This window comes from Chelonia mydas, chromosome 5 (assembly GCF_015237465.2).
Source record: "Chelonia mydas isolate rCheMyd1 chromosome 5, rCheMyd1.pri.v2, whole genome shotgun sequence".
NCBI classification, from domain to species: domain Eukaryota; kingdom Metazoa; phylum Chordata; order Testudines; family Cheloniidae; genus Chelonia; species Chelonia mydas.
In genome coordinates, this window is record NC_051245.2 from 125,469,114 (window position 1) to 125,483,974 (window position 14,861).

At 42.7% G+C, this 14,861-nt stretch overlaps 1 protein-coding gene across 1 annotated transcript in view; it reads right to left on the reverse strand.

Annotated features, from left to right (window-relative positions):
* The window catches only part of DGKQ (diacylglycerol kinase theta), a 180,324-nt gene that overhangs the window by 119,513 nt on the left and 45,950 nt on the right, over positions 1–14,861 (reverse strand). Inside the window, 1 exon segment of the mRNA XM_007056846.4 lies at positions 7,600–7,679. Coding sequence (XP_007056908.3) covers positions 7,600–7,679 — 80 coding nt within the window.

Genomic DNA, 14,861 nt, shown 5'->3' on the forward strand with positions numbered 1-14,861 from the left:
GGAAAAATTGGAGAGAGTCCAGCGGAGGGCAATAAAAATGATTAGGGGACTGGAACACATGACTTATGAGGAGAGGCTGAGGGAACTGGGATTGTTTAGTCTACGGAAGAGAAGAATGAGGGGGGATTTGATAGCTGCTTTCAACTACCTGAAAGGGCATTCCAAAGAGGATGGCTCTAGACTGTTCTCAGTGGTAGCAGATGACAGGACAAGGAGTAATGGTCTCAAGTTGCAGTGGGGGAGGTTTAGGTTGGATATTAGGAAAAACTTTTTCACTAGGAGGGTGGTAAAGCACTGGAATGCGTTACCTAGGGAGGTGGTGGAATCTCCTTCCTTAGAAGTTTTTAAGGTCAGGCTTGACAAAGCCCTGACTGGGATGATTTAGTTGGGGATCGGTCCTGCTTTGAGCAGGGGGTTGGACTAGATGACCTCCTGAGGTCCCTTCCAACCCTCATATTCTATGATTCTATGAAATTAGCTGTTGCTAATCGAACAATTTGTGCACAAACGTCTTAAGACACCAAAAATCCAATCCTGTTCTTAAAAAAGGTAAATTTTATTAAAAAAGAAAAAAAAATACATCTGGAACTTAGGCTTTTGCTAGTTTTTAAAAGAGCAATTCCAAAAATTAAGTACTCAAAATTGCTTTCTAGGGGGTTTAGCTTAAAGATTACAAGGAAACAAAAGCATCATGGTTTAGCACAGAGGAGTCTACAAGCCTTTCAGAAATAAAAGAAAATAACCTAATCGCATCTTTCTAAAGATTTCTGATCCACTTACACATCTGGGGTTTCAGATAAGTGGGTTTGAAGTATGAATTGATGTTTTTTCATACCTGATTTTAAAGCTGCTTACAGCATAACTTCAACCCTGTCCTGCTCTGTCCCTTCTCTCCGGAGAACAACCACAGACACAAAGGAAAAGCGTCTTTCCCAATTTTAAAAAGTTCTAGCCCTCCTACTGGCTCTTTTGGTCAGGTGCCTTTTTCTTTACCTGGGGGTCTTTGTTAATTCTTGACAGGTAAAGCAAGCAGAGAACAGCCACCAAGAGGCTGTTATAGCTACTGGCTGGCTGGATGTCCATAAAAGGGAGCTACCCCCACCCCTTCATTTATCACAGGGAGAATATATAAACTTTCCTTTTTTAAATCCATGAGTGCTGAAGTCTCTCACCTCATACCCAAATATGTTTATGTGAGAGTGAGAGAAGAGTTTTATAACCAGTGTCACTATTTGTGATTCATATCTGTCATAGAATCATAGAATATCAGGGTTGGAAGGGACTTCAGGAGGTCACCCAGTCCAACCCCCTGCTCAAAGCAGGACCCATCCCCAATTTTTGCCCCAAGATCCCTAAACAGCCCCCTCAAGGATTGAACTCACAACCCTGGGGTTAGCAGGCCAATGCTCAAACCACTGAGCTATCCCTCCCCTCCCTGTCCACCTACTTCCCGGCCTCTTAACTCACAAATACACACACACACACACACACACAAAATTTACCATTTAAAAAAAACCAAAATGGAGTTCTCTCATTTTCACCTCTAAAATCAAACTGTCTCTCACAGGAATAATGTTTGATGTCAGCTGATTTTTAGAACAAAGAAACAAGACCTGCAATCATACTAACCAGTCTAATCTTCAAAGCTCAGGAGGGCTGGGCTAGGTCAATACTTGGATGGGACACTTCCAAGGAATGATTTTGATGATTCAACAGGTACTACTCATCTCACTGAGCTGTAACTGAACCAGAGCCCCTATTACAGGGCACTGTGAAACTGGAAATGTCACCGCTCAGAAGGTGAGCTATAAAACAAAGCTGGGGTCATTTTAAGGTTCTATTGCACCTCATTAGAGAGCTCATGATCCTGGCCAAGATCAAAGTTAGTAACTAGCTGCTCTGTTCGACTTCAGATCATCCTGAGTTATATTTACATACCCCTTCACACACCCCCACTTCCCCGGGGCACCAGGCCCCAGCAGACGCCGACCCTCCCCAGCTACAGGAACCGCAAGCAGCACCACAGCACTCTGGGCAGCAGAAGCAGATCCCAGTAGCAAGCAGCAACTCCTGAAAACAGAAGTGAGGGAAGGCTGAGGCACCTTCAGACAGGTAATGTCAGGAGACAGCATTCTCCACTGGGATTCTGGACACTGTTTTCTACCTTCTGATAGGCTGTTTGCCCCAACCTCCTCCCACCCCTCACTCTCACCCAGTCCCTCCACCACTAGCCTCACTTTCTCTGCCTTCCCCGCTCCTCTCCATCTTTCCATCCCTCATTTCCCCAAGCTATACCTGTCCCGACGTTCTTCCCTCTATCTGACTGTAACATGTTTGTATCTGAAGTCTTGGAAGTTATCAAATGCCTGATTTTGATAAACCTTAGTAAGTGATTGAGCATTCTTAGGCACTTCCTTAAAATCTGAGGCAAACAGTGACGGTGATGACGATGCTATTTGGACTTTCACCCCTTTGGTGGAACTCACTCGTGTGAAGCTCCTAATGCCGAGGCAAAATGCTATAGTGGTGAAGACTAGAAAAAGAAGCATGGAACTGTAACCACTAAACATGGAATGTTTAATGCAGAACAGATTACCAATAGTTTTAAATGGGGATTAACCCCCTCCCCCCGCCATTTTCACTTCTTCCAGCCCCTTATGAGCAATACAACAACTGACAAATACAACCAATCTCTTGTACATAGCTGGAGCCAATGGGGAAAAAAAAGAATCAGGTCAACAGACAAGGTCAACCACCTGCTTATGAAGTCACAGACCCCTGGAAAGCTGCACTGATGCTTCCCCGCCACACTGTCACCTGATCTGTGACCGGGGCAATAAATCTGTCATTTGTGAAAAAGAAACTTAAATAATGTAAGCTTTCCCAGGGTTCAAAGGGATATGGTCTCTGGAAAGAAAGTTAGATTTCTACCTACTGGGAGCAAATGCTGCTCAGTAAATCACAATTCATGGGCAGGGGACAAGGAGATGCTACATTCACCAGTTTCAGTGGTAAAAGGATCAGTTATTAAACATCCACCCAGGACACTAGTAGTCTGAGGTAATAGTAGTGACATCTCTTCCGCAAGACAGTCAACAGCAAATTCTGGTCTCTGGGCAACATTTTAGGGGAACTATAATCTTGATTTCCCAGTATCTGAATCAGCAAGAAAAAAATTAAGACCAATATCACACATGCAAGCAACCAATAACTAATACGTTCTAAACAAATTACTATACAGAAAATTTGTAAAAGCCTTAATATAGATTTGCAGTTCTACTTCAGCATATGTGCAATCAAGAACTGTAGAGGGGGTCTATCTCTGCACGCTTTTGTATAGATACCCTAGTTTGCACAAAATTAATACAATACTGTTGGACTATGACAGATTCCAGTCCACATACAACTCCAGAAATATAAATCTTGGGTAACAATTGCATTAAACACAACTACATTCAAAAAAGACTACAAATACCTAACTTCTCTAAAAGCAAGCATTTATCATAGAAAACACGTAAAAACTAAAAAAATTCTCTATATGGCCACAATCTGTTAAATCAACACAAAAAAATTCAAATATTTCTATGTCCAGGCAAAGCTTACACAACACATAACGTCACCTACATAACTAGGATGAAATACACAGTGAGGATGTGTAGTGTTTACCACTAAGCACAATACAGTTAGTTTTTTAAACATCTCAGACCGTACAAAGAGTAATTTTCTTTTAAATGATAATAGCAGAGATACTTAACAGCCCCACAACACACAGAACTAAAACAGAAACACCCCATGAACAGTAAAAATGGACGCTTGGCAAGTTGGACTCTCTACAAAAACAGGTTTTGAAATACCATGGCCTGATTCCAGTCTGAAACACTGAGTCCAAGCAAAAACCAACTTTGTAAGGCATCCTTGCAAATCTCCTAGTCAGGAACTTATCTGAGACTAGCTGCAATCATGACATGGTTGAGACTGTATGAGCTTTTACTTGATCCTGGAAAGCAAGCTCTGTTTAGGTATGAAAATTTCCATGAGACAATCATTGAAAAATGGTTCTCTGACAGTTTGATTTAACAACAAATGAAACACTGTCACAGATGGACTTTAAAGTCTGTTCCAGATAAAATCCAAGAGATTAAAAATGTAATTTATGTCATAAGCTTAATATTAATATATGAGGAGAAAATGACAAGAAAAATACCCTCTTAACACCACTTCATACATCAGAGCTTTTCATAAAGAACCACATGTAAATAATCTGAAGGGATGGTGACTGATGCAAAAATAAAATTTCCACACATATTATAAACCGTCATTAGTTGTTTTGCTTTGTTATGTTTTTAAATTAAGAGTGAAGTTCAATATTTACTTCATATAGACTGCACACAAAACAAGATCTCCCACATGGCAGCCTTACCCCTGGCCCGCTGAGCAAGTGAACAGAACTCAGATACCCAAATCAAGAAAACAAGAACATAAGAAAGGCCAGACTGGGTCAGACCAAAGGTCCAGCTAGCCCAGTATCCTGTCTTCCAACAGCGGCCAATGCCAGGTGTCCCAGAGGGAATGAACAGAACAGATAATCATCAAGTGATCCTTTCCCCTGTCACTCATTCCCAGCATCTGGCAAACAGAGGCTAGGGACACAATCTCTGCCCATCCTGGCTAATAGCCATTGATGGACCTATCCTCCATGAACTTATCTAGTTCTTTTTTGAACCCTGTTATAGTCTTGGCCTTCACAACATCCTCTGGCAAAGAGTTCCACAGAGTACCATTGTGTGAAGAAACTGTTCAGTTTACTTCTGGACTATCTTAAATTTTATATAGCACCTTTCGACATGAAGGCTCTTCAACCCTTTACAATTCTGTTCAGCAACACTGACAGGTGGACAATTCAGAGTGTGGAAAGCTGCCAATTGTTACAAGGCATGCTGCACAACTGTAGGAGAGGATGATCTAAAGTTAAATAAAATATGCTATTGTTTGTATTTTGATTGTTTAAGCAAAAATAAAACATCAGATAAAATATATAACAATACACATTTGAGAAAAGTGAGGAAAACAACCTGCACCCAGACAAAAGTAAAAACAACTAGACTACAATATTGTAATATCAAACAGATTTTAACATTAATACATTCAGACTGATGGTTTTCAACACAAAATTAAGAAGAATTGATATTTTAAATCACACGCCAAATTTAAACGAACGAATGAATACTTGGTCAGTCACACATTTCCAAAAAAGATGATCATTTCTCTCTCTCTCTCAGAACCTGAACTAGTTAAATGTTACTTCATTGATCTATGACCCTCTCCAAACTTACTCACAAACTTATTCATATGTCATGATGTAGCTGACCCAGTTGTTGACTTACCGAGCTGTAATATCTGCCTCTTTGCAGAGGGTGACATGAACAGCAAAATAAATAAAGCATGTAGCCTTAGAAATAGTGTCTATTGTTGCAGCCACAAGCCCATACATCTAAAACAACAGGATCTGGAGCAGTACTTTCCAGCCCAGGGGCCATGATCCACAAGTAGGTTCACCAGGAGTGCCTGGTAAGTCATGTCCCAGGAGCTGAACGAAAAAGTAGCAAAATCTGATGGACGCTAGGATCCAGAAGTTGTGAATGAAGAAGACAGGTGAGCTCTTCTTGCCATCCTTTTCCTGTTGCCTCTGCCCACCCTATCCAGCCACTCTTATCAAGCACATCCTCCACCAAAAATAGCCACAGCCTCTTACCATGACCCCACCCTCAGCATCCTAGTCCATTCATATTCGCAGGTCCTAGGTCACATGCAGTGTAAAAACATACCTAAGAAAAAGTTTAAATCAGACAGAATGGGTGGGTTTTAATGACATTATATATAAGAACTTGCAGTACACATCCGAGATATCAGTATAAGATGACACTGGTTCTCCATCTAAATGTTCCCAAAAGTATCTGATTATTTTCTCTGTTATACCTGTATCAACATCCCTTTGATTCACTGAGATTGTTTTAATGACAGATGTCTCTAACTGTTCCAGGTTTTCCTTATTTAAAGCTTTCGCACCACTTTACACTTCACCAGGCATTTTACTGCCCCCATTTCCCTCTTCCTCCGGCTCCACAATACCTTTTTGTGCCTTTCTTCTTCAGTATTTAAATTGAATCCAATTTTTGTGTGTGTATTCATACTTATGTTCTGCAGGAACATGTTCCTGAGAGAGACATCATGTGTGAAAGAATCATGCTGCAGTACCAAAATTATAAAGCACCCAGCTACGGTTCCAAAGCCGCGTATGCCTCCACATAAGGATTTAGAAATATTACCAAGTTAAAACGTAAAAAAACAAAAAAAACCCACAACAAAAAATCAGAAAGTGTACATAAGATCAGTCATACTGGGTGAGACCAAAGGTCCATCTAGCCCAGTATCCAGTCTTCTGACAGGGGCCAATGCCAGGTGCCCCAGAGGCAATGAACAGAACAGGTAATCATCAAGTGATCCATGACCCAATCCCAGCTTCTGGCAAACAGAGGCTAGGGACACCATCACTGCTCATCCTGTCTAATAGCCTCCAGGAACTTATCTAGTTCTTTTTTTTAACTCTGTTATTGTCTTGGTCTCCACACCATCCTCTGGCAAAGAGTTCCACAGGTTGACTGTGCATTGTGTGAAGAAATACTTCCTTCTCTTTGTTTTATACCTGCTACCTACAGATTTCATTTGGTGACCCCTAGTTCTTGTGTTATGAGAAGGAGTAAATAACACTTCCTTATTTACTTTCTCCACACCAGTCATGATTTTATAGACCTCTACCATATCCCGCCCCCTTAGTCATCTCTTTTCCAAGCTGAAAAGTCCTCGTCTTCTTAATCAATCCTCATATGGAAGCCCTTCCATACCCCTAATCATTTTTATTGCCCTTTTCTGAACCTTTTCCAATTCCAATATATCTTTTTTGAGATGGGGCAACCAGATATTCACACAGTGTTCAAGATGTGGGCATACCATGAATTTATATAGAGACAATATGATATTTTCTGTCTGAATTCACCGCTACAGTTAAGACCCAAAAAAGGGCACACATGAACAAAAATGTTAAGATGCACCAACCTACAGAAGTCAAAAACAGCTCTTTCATTCAACACCAAAGGCTTATAACCCTCTACTGAAATGTAATTGCTGTAAAAAATGTGGTAATGTCCAAAAACCTTGCTCAGAAAACCATGTATAAGAGTGTATTGTACTTATGCACCTCATCTGAATCAGTTACCACATTCAAGCATGACAATTCTTCCAGGTAATGACACACCATTAAACCACTTTAGTAATCTTTAAGGAAAGCAAAACAGCATTTTTCAAAGCAGTTTGTGCATAACCACCTGTTCCAGGCAGGTTCAGAAGGGCTTAGATTTAAAACTTTTGTCATGGAAAGGATGTAAGAGTTTGAACCAATGAATAACATATTTAGCTTATATTAAAATCATTACATTAATGAGCCAGTCTATTTTTTTCAATTAATTTACTAATGAGAAAGATATAGCAAATAAACTCAAGCCACTGGCTAGGTAAAGTATATCATAACACTTGCCAACTCACCCTTACGAGACTCGGCGCAATACACGAGCATGGTATCTTCACATGCTTGAGGCACTTTTCATGAGACATAAAGTTGCAAACTGTGGAAATAAAACATGCATGTTTCAGAAATGTGGGACTTTTTTTTTTTTTTTCCAAAGCAGATCAAATAGATTCAAGAACTACTTTCTAAACTGTACTATTACTAACGCCTCTGGGTTTGAGACTGAGGAAGAGGAACAGAGTTCACCCTATCCCTGTATTACCCATTCTCCTCTTCCCAGCTGTCCCACAAGCCATGTCCCCCCCCCCCCCCCCCCCCCACATCAACGCCACATTAGGGGTCTGCTACCCCAAGCAGCTTTAACTAAAGGGAGCTACCTACAGCCAGAATCGGCCCTAGGACATGGCCCAAGTGGGCGGGCTGTGTACGGAGTGATTCTTACCCCTACAATTCATGACATGGAGGAGGAATATATGGTGGATAAACATGGCGTCAAACCCACTGGAGCAGTGGAGAAAGAGAAGACAAAGCACAGGCTGCTTAGAGAATTGAAAATGAATTGCAATTTTTATTACAGAAGTCATTAGTAACACTTCCATGTAAATTTTGCTAAAATTAATAAATATATTATTAATAACTACAAAGGGCTGGAAAATTGTTTCACTATCTTGGTTTTAATGCTCAGGAAAAAACATCATAACTGCATAGGTGAAGTGTTTAGTTCAAGCAACAATACGCATCTCAACTCCTGGAGTAGGAATCTCTGGAAGGAGTTTTGTGATGGGTGACTGTTGGTCTGGGACCAAATCAGGAGTCAATATTTTAATACAAAGTTTCAGAAGTACAAAGTTTTAAGGAAAGCTCATTGAGAACAGTTTGGGGAAAAGGACACACTGTCCTGACGATGTGAGACTCTTTATAGAACGCTTATTGCTGAACATTAAAATTAATCATGATCTACTAAGAGGGATACTGTTGAATAAGAAATAAACTCCCTGCCGTTCATTATCTGTATAAAGAAAAGGAGTACTTCTGTCACCTTAGAGACTAACAAATTTATTTGAGCATAAGCTTTCGTGAGCTACAGCTCACTTCATCAGATGCATTCAGTGGAAAATACAGTGGGGAGATTTATATACATAGAGAACATGAAACAATGGGTGTTACCATACACACTGTGATGAGAGTGATCAGGTAAGGTGAGCTATTCCAGCAGGAGAGCGGGGGGTGGGGGGGGGACCTTTTGTAGTGATAATCAAGGTGGGCCATTTCCAGCAGTTGACAAGAACGTCTGAGGAACAGTGGGGGGTGGGGGGCGGGGGGCGGAATAAACAAGGGGAAATAGTTTTACTTTGTGTAATGACCCATCCACTCCCAGTCTCTATTCAAGCCTAAGTTAATTGTATCCAGTTTGCAAATTAATTCCAAATCAGCAGTCTCTCGTTGGAGTCTGTTTTTGAAGTTTTTTTGTTGAAGAATTGCAACTTTTAGGTCTGTAATCGAGTGACCAAAGAGATTGAAGTGTTCTCCAACTGGTTTTTGAATGTTATAATTCTAGACATTTGATTTGTGTCCATTTATACTTTTACGTAGAGACTGTCCAGTTTGACCAATCTACATGGCAGAGGGGCATTGCTGGCACATGATGGCATATATCACATTGGTAGATGTGCAGGTGAACGAGCCTCTGATAGTGTGGCTGATGTGATTAGGCCCTATGATGGTGTCCCCTTAATAGCTATGTGGACACAGTTGGCAACGGGCTTTGTTGCAAGGATAGAATCATAGAATATGAGGGTTGGAAGGGACCTCAGGAGGTCATCTAGTCCAACCCCCTGCTCAAAGCAGGACCGATCCTCAATTAAATCATCCCAGCCAGGGCTTTGTCAAGCCTGACCTTAAAAACTTCCAAGGAAGGAGATTCCACCACCTCCCTAGGTAACGCATTCCAGTGTTTCACCACCCTCCTAGTGAAAAAGTTTTTCCTAATATCCAACCTAAACCTCCCCCACTGCAACTTGAGACCATTACTCCTTGTCCTGTCATCTGCTACCACTGAGAACAGTCTAGAGCCATCCTCTTTGGAATGCCCTTTCAGGTAGTTGAAAGCAGCTATCAAATCCCCCCTCATTCTTCTCTTCTGTAGACTAAACATCCCCAGTTCCCTCAGCCTCTCCTCATAAGTCATGTGTTCCAGTCCCCTAATCATTTTTATTGCCCTCCGCTGGACTCTCTCCAATTTTTCCACATCCTTCTTGTAGTGTGGGACCCAAAACTGGACACAGTACTCCAGATGAGGCCTCACCAGTGTCGAATAGAGGGGAATGATCACGTCCCTCGACCTGCTGGCAATGTCCCGACGTATACATCCCAAAATGCCATTGGCCTTCTTGGCAACAAGGGCACACTGTTGACTCATATCCAGCTTCTCGTCCACTGTAACCCCTAGGTCCTTTTCTGCAGAACTGCTGCTGAGCCATTCGGTCCCTAGTCTGTAGCGGTGCATGGGATTCTTCCGTTCTAAGTGCAGGACTCTGCACTTGTCCTTGTTGAACCTCATCAGATTTCTTTTGGCCCAATCCTCCAATTTGTCTAGGTCCCTCTGTATCCTATCCCTACCCTCCAGCGTATCTACCTCTCCTCCCAGTTTAGTGTCAGTTCAGTACCTCTCCTCCCAGTTTAGATAGGTTCCTGGGTTAGTGGTTCTGTTGTGTGGTTGCTGGTGAGCATTTGCTTCAGGTTGGGGGGCTGTCTGTAAGCAAGGATTGGCCTGTCTCCCAAGATCTGTGAGAGTGATGCGTCGTCCTTCAGGATAGGTTGTAGATCCTTGATGATGCGTTGGAGAGGTTTTAGTTGGGGGCTGAAGGTGATGGCTAGCGGTGTTCTGTTATTTTCTTTGTTGGGCCTGTAGTAGGTGACTTCTGGGTACTCTTCTGGCTCTGTCAATCTGTTTTTTCACTTCCCCAAGTGGGTACTGTAGTTGTAAGAATGCTTGATAGAGATCTTGTAGGTATTTGTCTCTGTCTGAGGGGTTGGAGCAAATGCGGTTGTATCGTACAGCTTGGCTGTAGACAATGGATCGTGTGGTGTGGTCTGGATGAAAGCTGGAGGCATGTAGGTAGGAATAGTGGTCAGTAGCTTTCCGGTGTAGGGCAGTGTTTATGTGACCATCGCTTATTAGCAGCGTAGTGTCCATGAAGTGGATCTCTTGTGTGGACTGGTCCAGGCTGAGGTTGATGGTAGGATGGCAATTGTTGAAATCATGGTGGAATTCCTCAAGGGCTTCTTTTCCATGGGTCCAGATGATGATGATGTCATTAATGTAGCGCAAGTAGAGTAGGGGCATTAGGGGACGAGAGCTGAGGAAGCGTTGTTCTAAGTCAGCCATAAAAATGTTGGCATACTGTGGGGCCATGCGGGTAATGTCACTAGCTGGGATTACATAGGAATTAACGCGTCAGCCAGTTGATGATACACAGAGCTCACTGTATTCAGAATCAGACAGTGGCAGCTGGATCATGAGGATGAACATACTACTGTAAGTTTCCAGAACTTGACAAACCACACAGATGCAGACATTTCAGAGCATTGATGACTTTGAGAGACGTTAACAGCAGAACTAGGTTACTCACAATATCCGTAACTGGAACTATCTAGACAAAATGCCTTCACAGACCCCTGCTTTTGGAGTTCTCTCTCTCACCACATGGTGTCTAGTGTGGGATAAGACCCCACAACTGATAGAAATCCATTAAAATAGTCTATACAATTCACTTATGCCAATTGCCACCAAATCTATCTATCTGACTGGCAAGACGTTGGTCTGTCTTCTCATTCAATTCCTCAGCTTGCTTGAGCAAGGGCAGAACACTGCATCAAAGTCACCACCCAAAGACTAGTGAGCCGCAAGACGCTCCTGTACAGAGAGGTAGCAGCCATTCACAGAAGACAAACTGCAAAACCAACATCCCAAATCAGATACACCATTTCCAAACTACACACCAAAGCTGAATACATGATTTACTGAGCCCCACATAGTTCCTCTACAAATTTCAGAGAGGAATTATTTACGGAGGGAAAGCAGAGAAGATAGGGGGAGGGATAGCTCAGTGGTTTGAGCATTGGTCTGCTAAACCCAGGGTTGTGAGTTCAATCCTTGAGGGGGCCATTTAGGGATCTGTGGCAAAAATTGGGGATTGGTCCTGCTTTGAGCAGGGGGCTGGACTAGATGACCTCCTGAGGTCCCTTCCAACCCTGATATTCTATGATAACCTAGCTCTGATAGGATAAGCCTTGAGATCTTCTAATATTTGCCACTCTCAATTCATCTAGACAATCTACACAAAGATAGATTTCTTCTCAGCTCATCGGCAACACAAAGTGGGAAAACAGCTTACAAAAAGACTTTTAATGGAATCATTTTCACCTAAAAAATGAGTATCCAGTTGGGTAAAAGCGTTGGGCAAGGAGTATCATGGAGCACAGGGGAATGCACAGAGATGTTGTTAAGGAATAACTCCAACAATACAAATCTTAGGCAAGGACAAAGTTCCATCTTAGCATTTTTTCATAATGATAAAATGTGAGTCAGACATAAGCACCTGCAGTTTACTGATCTGGCTCGGGGAGTACAAGCAAAAATGGCCAGTCTCAGGAACAAAAGTTAACAAGTGTAAAATTTCAGAAAGAGGATTACTGCTTTTACTGGGAAGCAAATTAAGGAAGCCCAGAGACTGCAAGAGCTGTCACCAGAGAATCTGCGGGGAGCTGGCAGCAATCACTATGCTGAGGTCACTCAATAGTTCCATAATAAAAGATTCGTTTAACCATTTTTTGTGAAGCTCTCCCATGTCCATTGTTTGCACACTGCCTTGGAATTCAGCAGGGAGAAAAGCTCTGACAGCAACAGTGCCTCTTCTTTGTCTCACGAAACTCCACTCAGGTTTAGCCAAGGCATGAACTGCTAAAAGTCACCACTTCCCTTTCCTGTCCTGTTCCTCAGGAAAATTTGGCAGCCCACCAAAACAACAACTGACTATAAGAAAAGGAGTACTTGTGGCACCTTAGAGACTAACCAATTTATTTGAGCACAAGCTTTCGTGAGCTACAGCTCACTTCATCGGATGCATACTGTGGAAAGTATAGAAGATCTTTTTACACACACAAAGCATGAAAAAATGGGTGTTTACCACTACAAAAGGTTTTCTCTCCCCCCACCCCACTCTCCTGCTGGTAATAGCTTATCTAAAGTGATCACTCTCCTTACAATGTGTATGATAATCAAGTTGGGCCATTTCCAGCACAAATCCAGGGTTTAACAAGAACGTCGGGGGAGGGGGGGGGGTAGGAAAAAACAAGGGGAAATAGGTTACCTTGCATAATGATTTAGCCACTCCCAGAGTGATCACTTTAGATAAGCTATTACCAGCAGGAGAGTGGGGTGGGGGGAGAGAAAACCTTTTGTAGTGGTAAACACCCATTTTTTCATGCTTTGTGTGTATAAAAAGATCTTCTATACTTTCCACAGTATGCATCCGATGAAGTGAGCTGTAGCTCACGAAAGCTTGTGCTCAAATAAACTGGTTAGTCTCTAAGGTGCCACAAGTACTCCTTTTCTTTTTGCGAATACAGACTAACACGGCTGTTACTCTGGAACAACTGACTATGGATATCCTAAAATGTTGGGTCCAAGCTCCCAACCGAGCAGCAGCACCACAAGCTGCTCTAGAACCAGGGCCAGCTCTTGGCACCAGCAAAACAAGCAGGTGCTTGGGGCGGCACATTTCTAGGGGTGGCATTCCAGCGCCGGCCATGCTGCCCCTAGAAATGGGTCCCCGCTGCCCCAGCTCGCCTCCGCTCCGCCTCCACCTGCTCCCCTGAGCGTGCCGCTGACGCTCCGCTTCTCCCCCCTCCCTCCCAGGCTTGCTGTTTGCTTGCAGCCTACACAGAGAGAGAAATATAAATCCGGCCATGCAGTGCCAGCTCCATGACCTAAGAAGCAGGAGTTAAACAGAAGACAAGGACGGAAGAGGTTTTGTGTTTCCATTAAAACAGCACATGCTAGCTGGATATCTAATGCACCAAACCATTCAGTCTGGTAAAGTGAAGCATCTCAACTCCTGGAGTAGGAATCTCTGGAAGGAGTTTTGTGATGGGTGATCGTTATCTATGGGACCAAATCAGGAGTCATTATTTTGAATACAAAGTCTCAGAAGTACAAAATTTTAGGGAAAGCTCATTGAGAAACTGTTTGGGAAAAGGACATGCTGTCCTGACAATTTGAGACTATTTATAGAGATGCTTATTGTTGAACATTAAAATTGATCAGGAGCTACTAAGAGGGATACAGCAGGGAGTGCAACAGCAATGTCTTATTTTTCTAAACCATTTTGAACACACAGTTTTTAATATATTAATAGATTATGTTTGGGAGGTAAAAATTTTCAGTGGCGTAATCTGTTTAAACAATATTTTAACTATTACTTCAAGTTCCTGAGGGAAAAAGACTATGAAGTATTTGTGTTTTCTTACCTTAATTTATCAGATTTTGCCAAATTTTTCAGAAGCCTGAAACTAGACACCTACATCCCTGTTCAAGCTTCACCAAGTCACCCAATATTCAGAGATGCTGAGCACCCATAATTTCCACTGACATCACTGACAATCCGTGGGCACTTACTGCCAGTGAAAAAAACATTAGACACCCTCTCTAAGCACCTAAATATAGATTTAGGTGGTGTGATAGACCCAGGCCAGTTGGGTACAGCAGAGTAGCCTTATTGGGATCCACTGCTAAAGGATCCCCACCCAGCCTAAGAGGGTCCACAGGACTTGGAAAACCAAATAATTACAGGGGACAACTAATGAAATAACAGGGACAGGAGTGGGGTCAAAGAGTCAAACAAAGGGAACCAGACGGGGACACCGAGCAGAGAACCCCGGACAGTGCCCACTGCTCCTCGAAGGCATCAAAGGAGTCAGTGGACGCCGCCCAGAGGAACTCTGCCCGGAGGTGTGAATGGACGGAGGATCAGAAATACGCCCCACAGTCACAGGAGACTCCATCGGCCAACCTCCTCACCCTGGTTTTATAGATGGCCACTTTAGCCAGGGCCAGGAGAAGGTTGACCAGGAGGTCCCGTGACTTAGTGGGGCCACAGATAGGGAGTCCACAGATAAGGAGGTGAGGGGAAAAGTGCAACCAAAATCATAAAAAAAGGTTTGTGAGGAGCCGGAATAGGGACTTCAGCCTGGCACACTACAGGTATACGTGCACCAG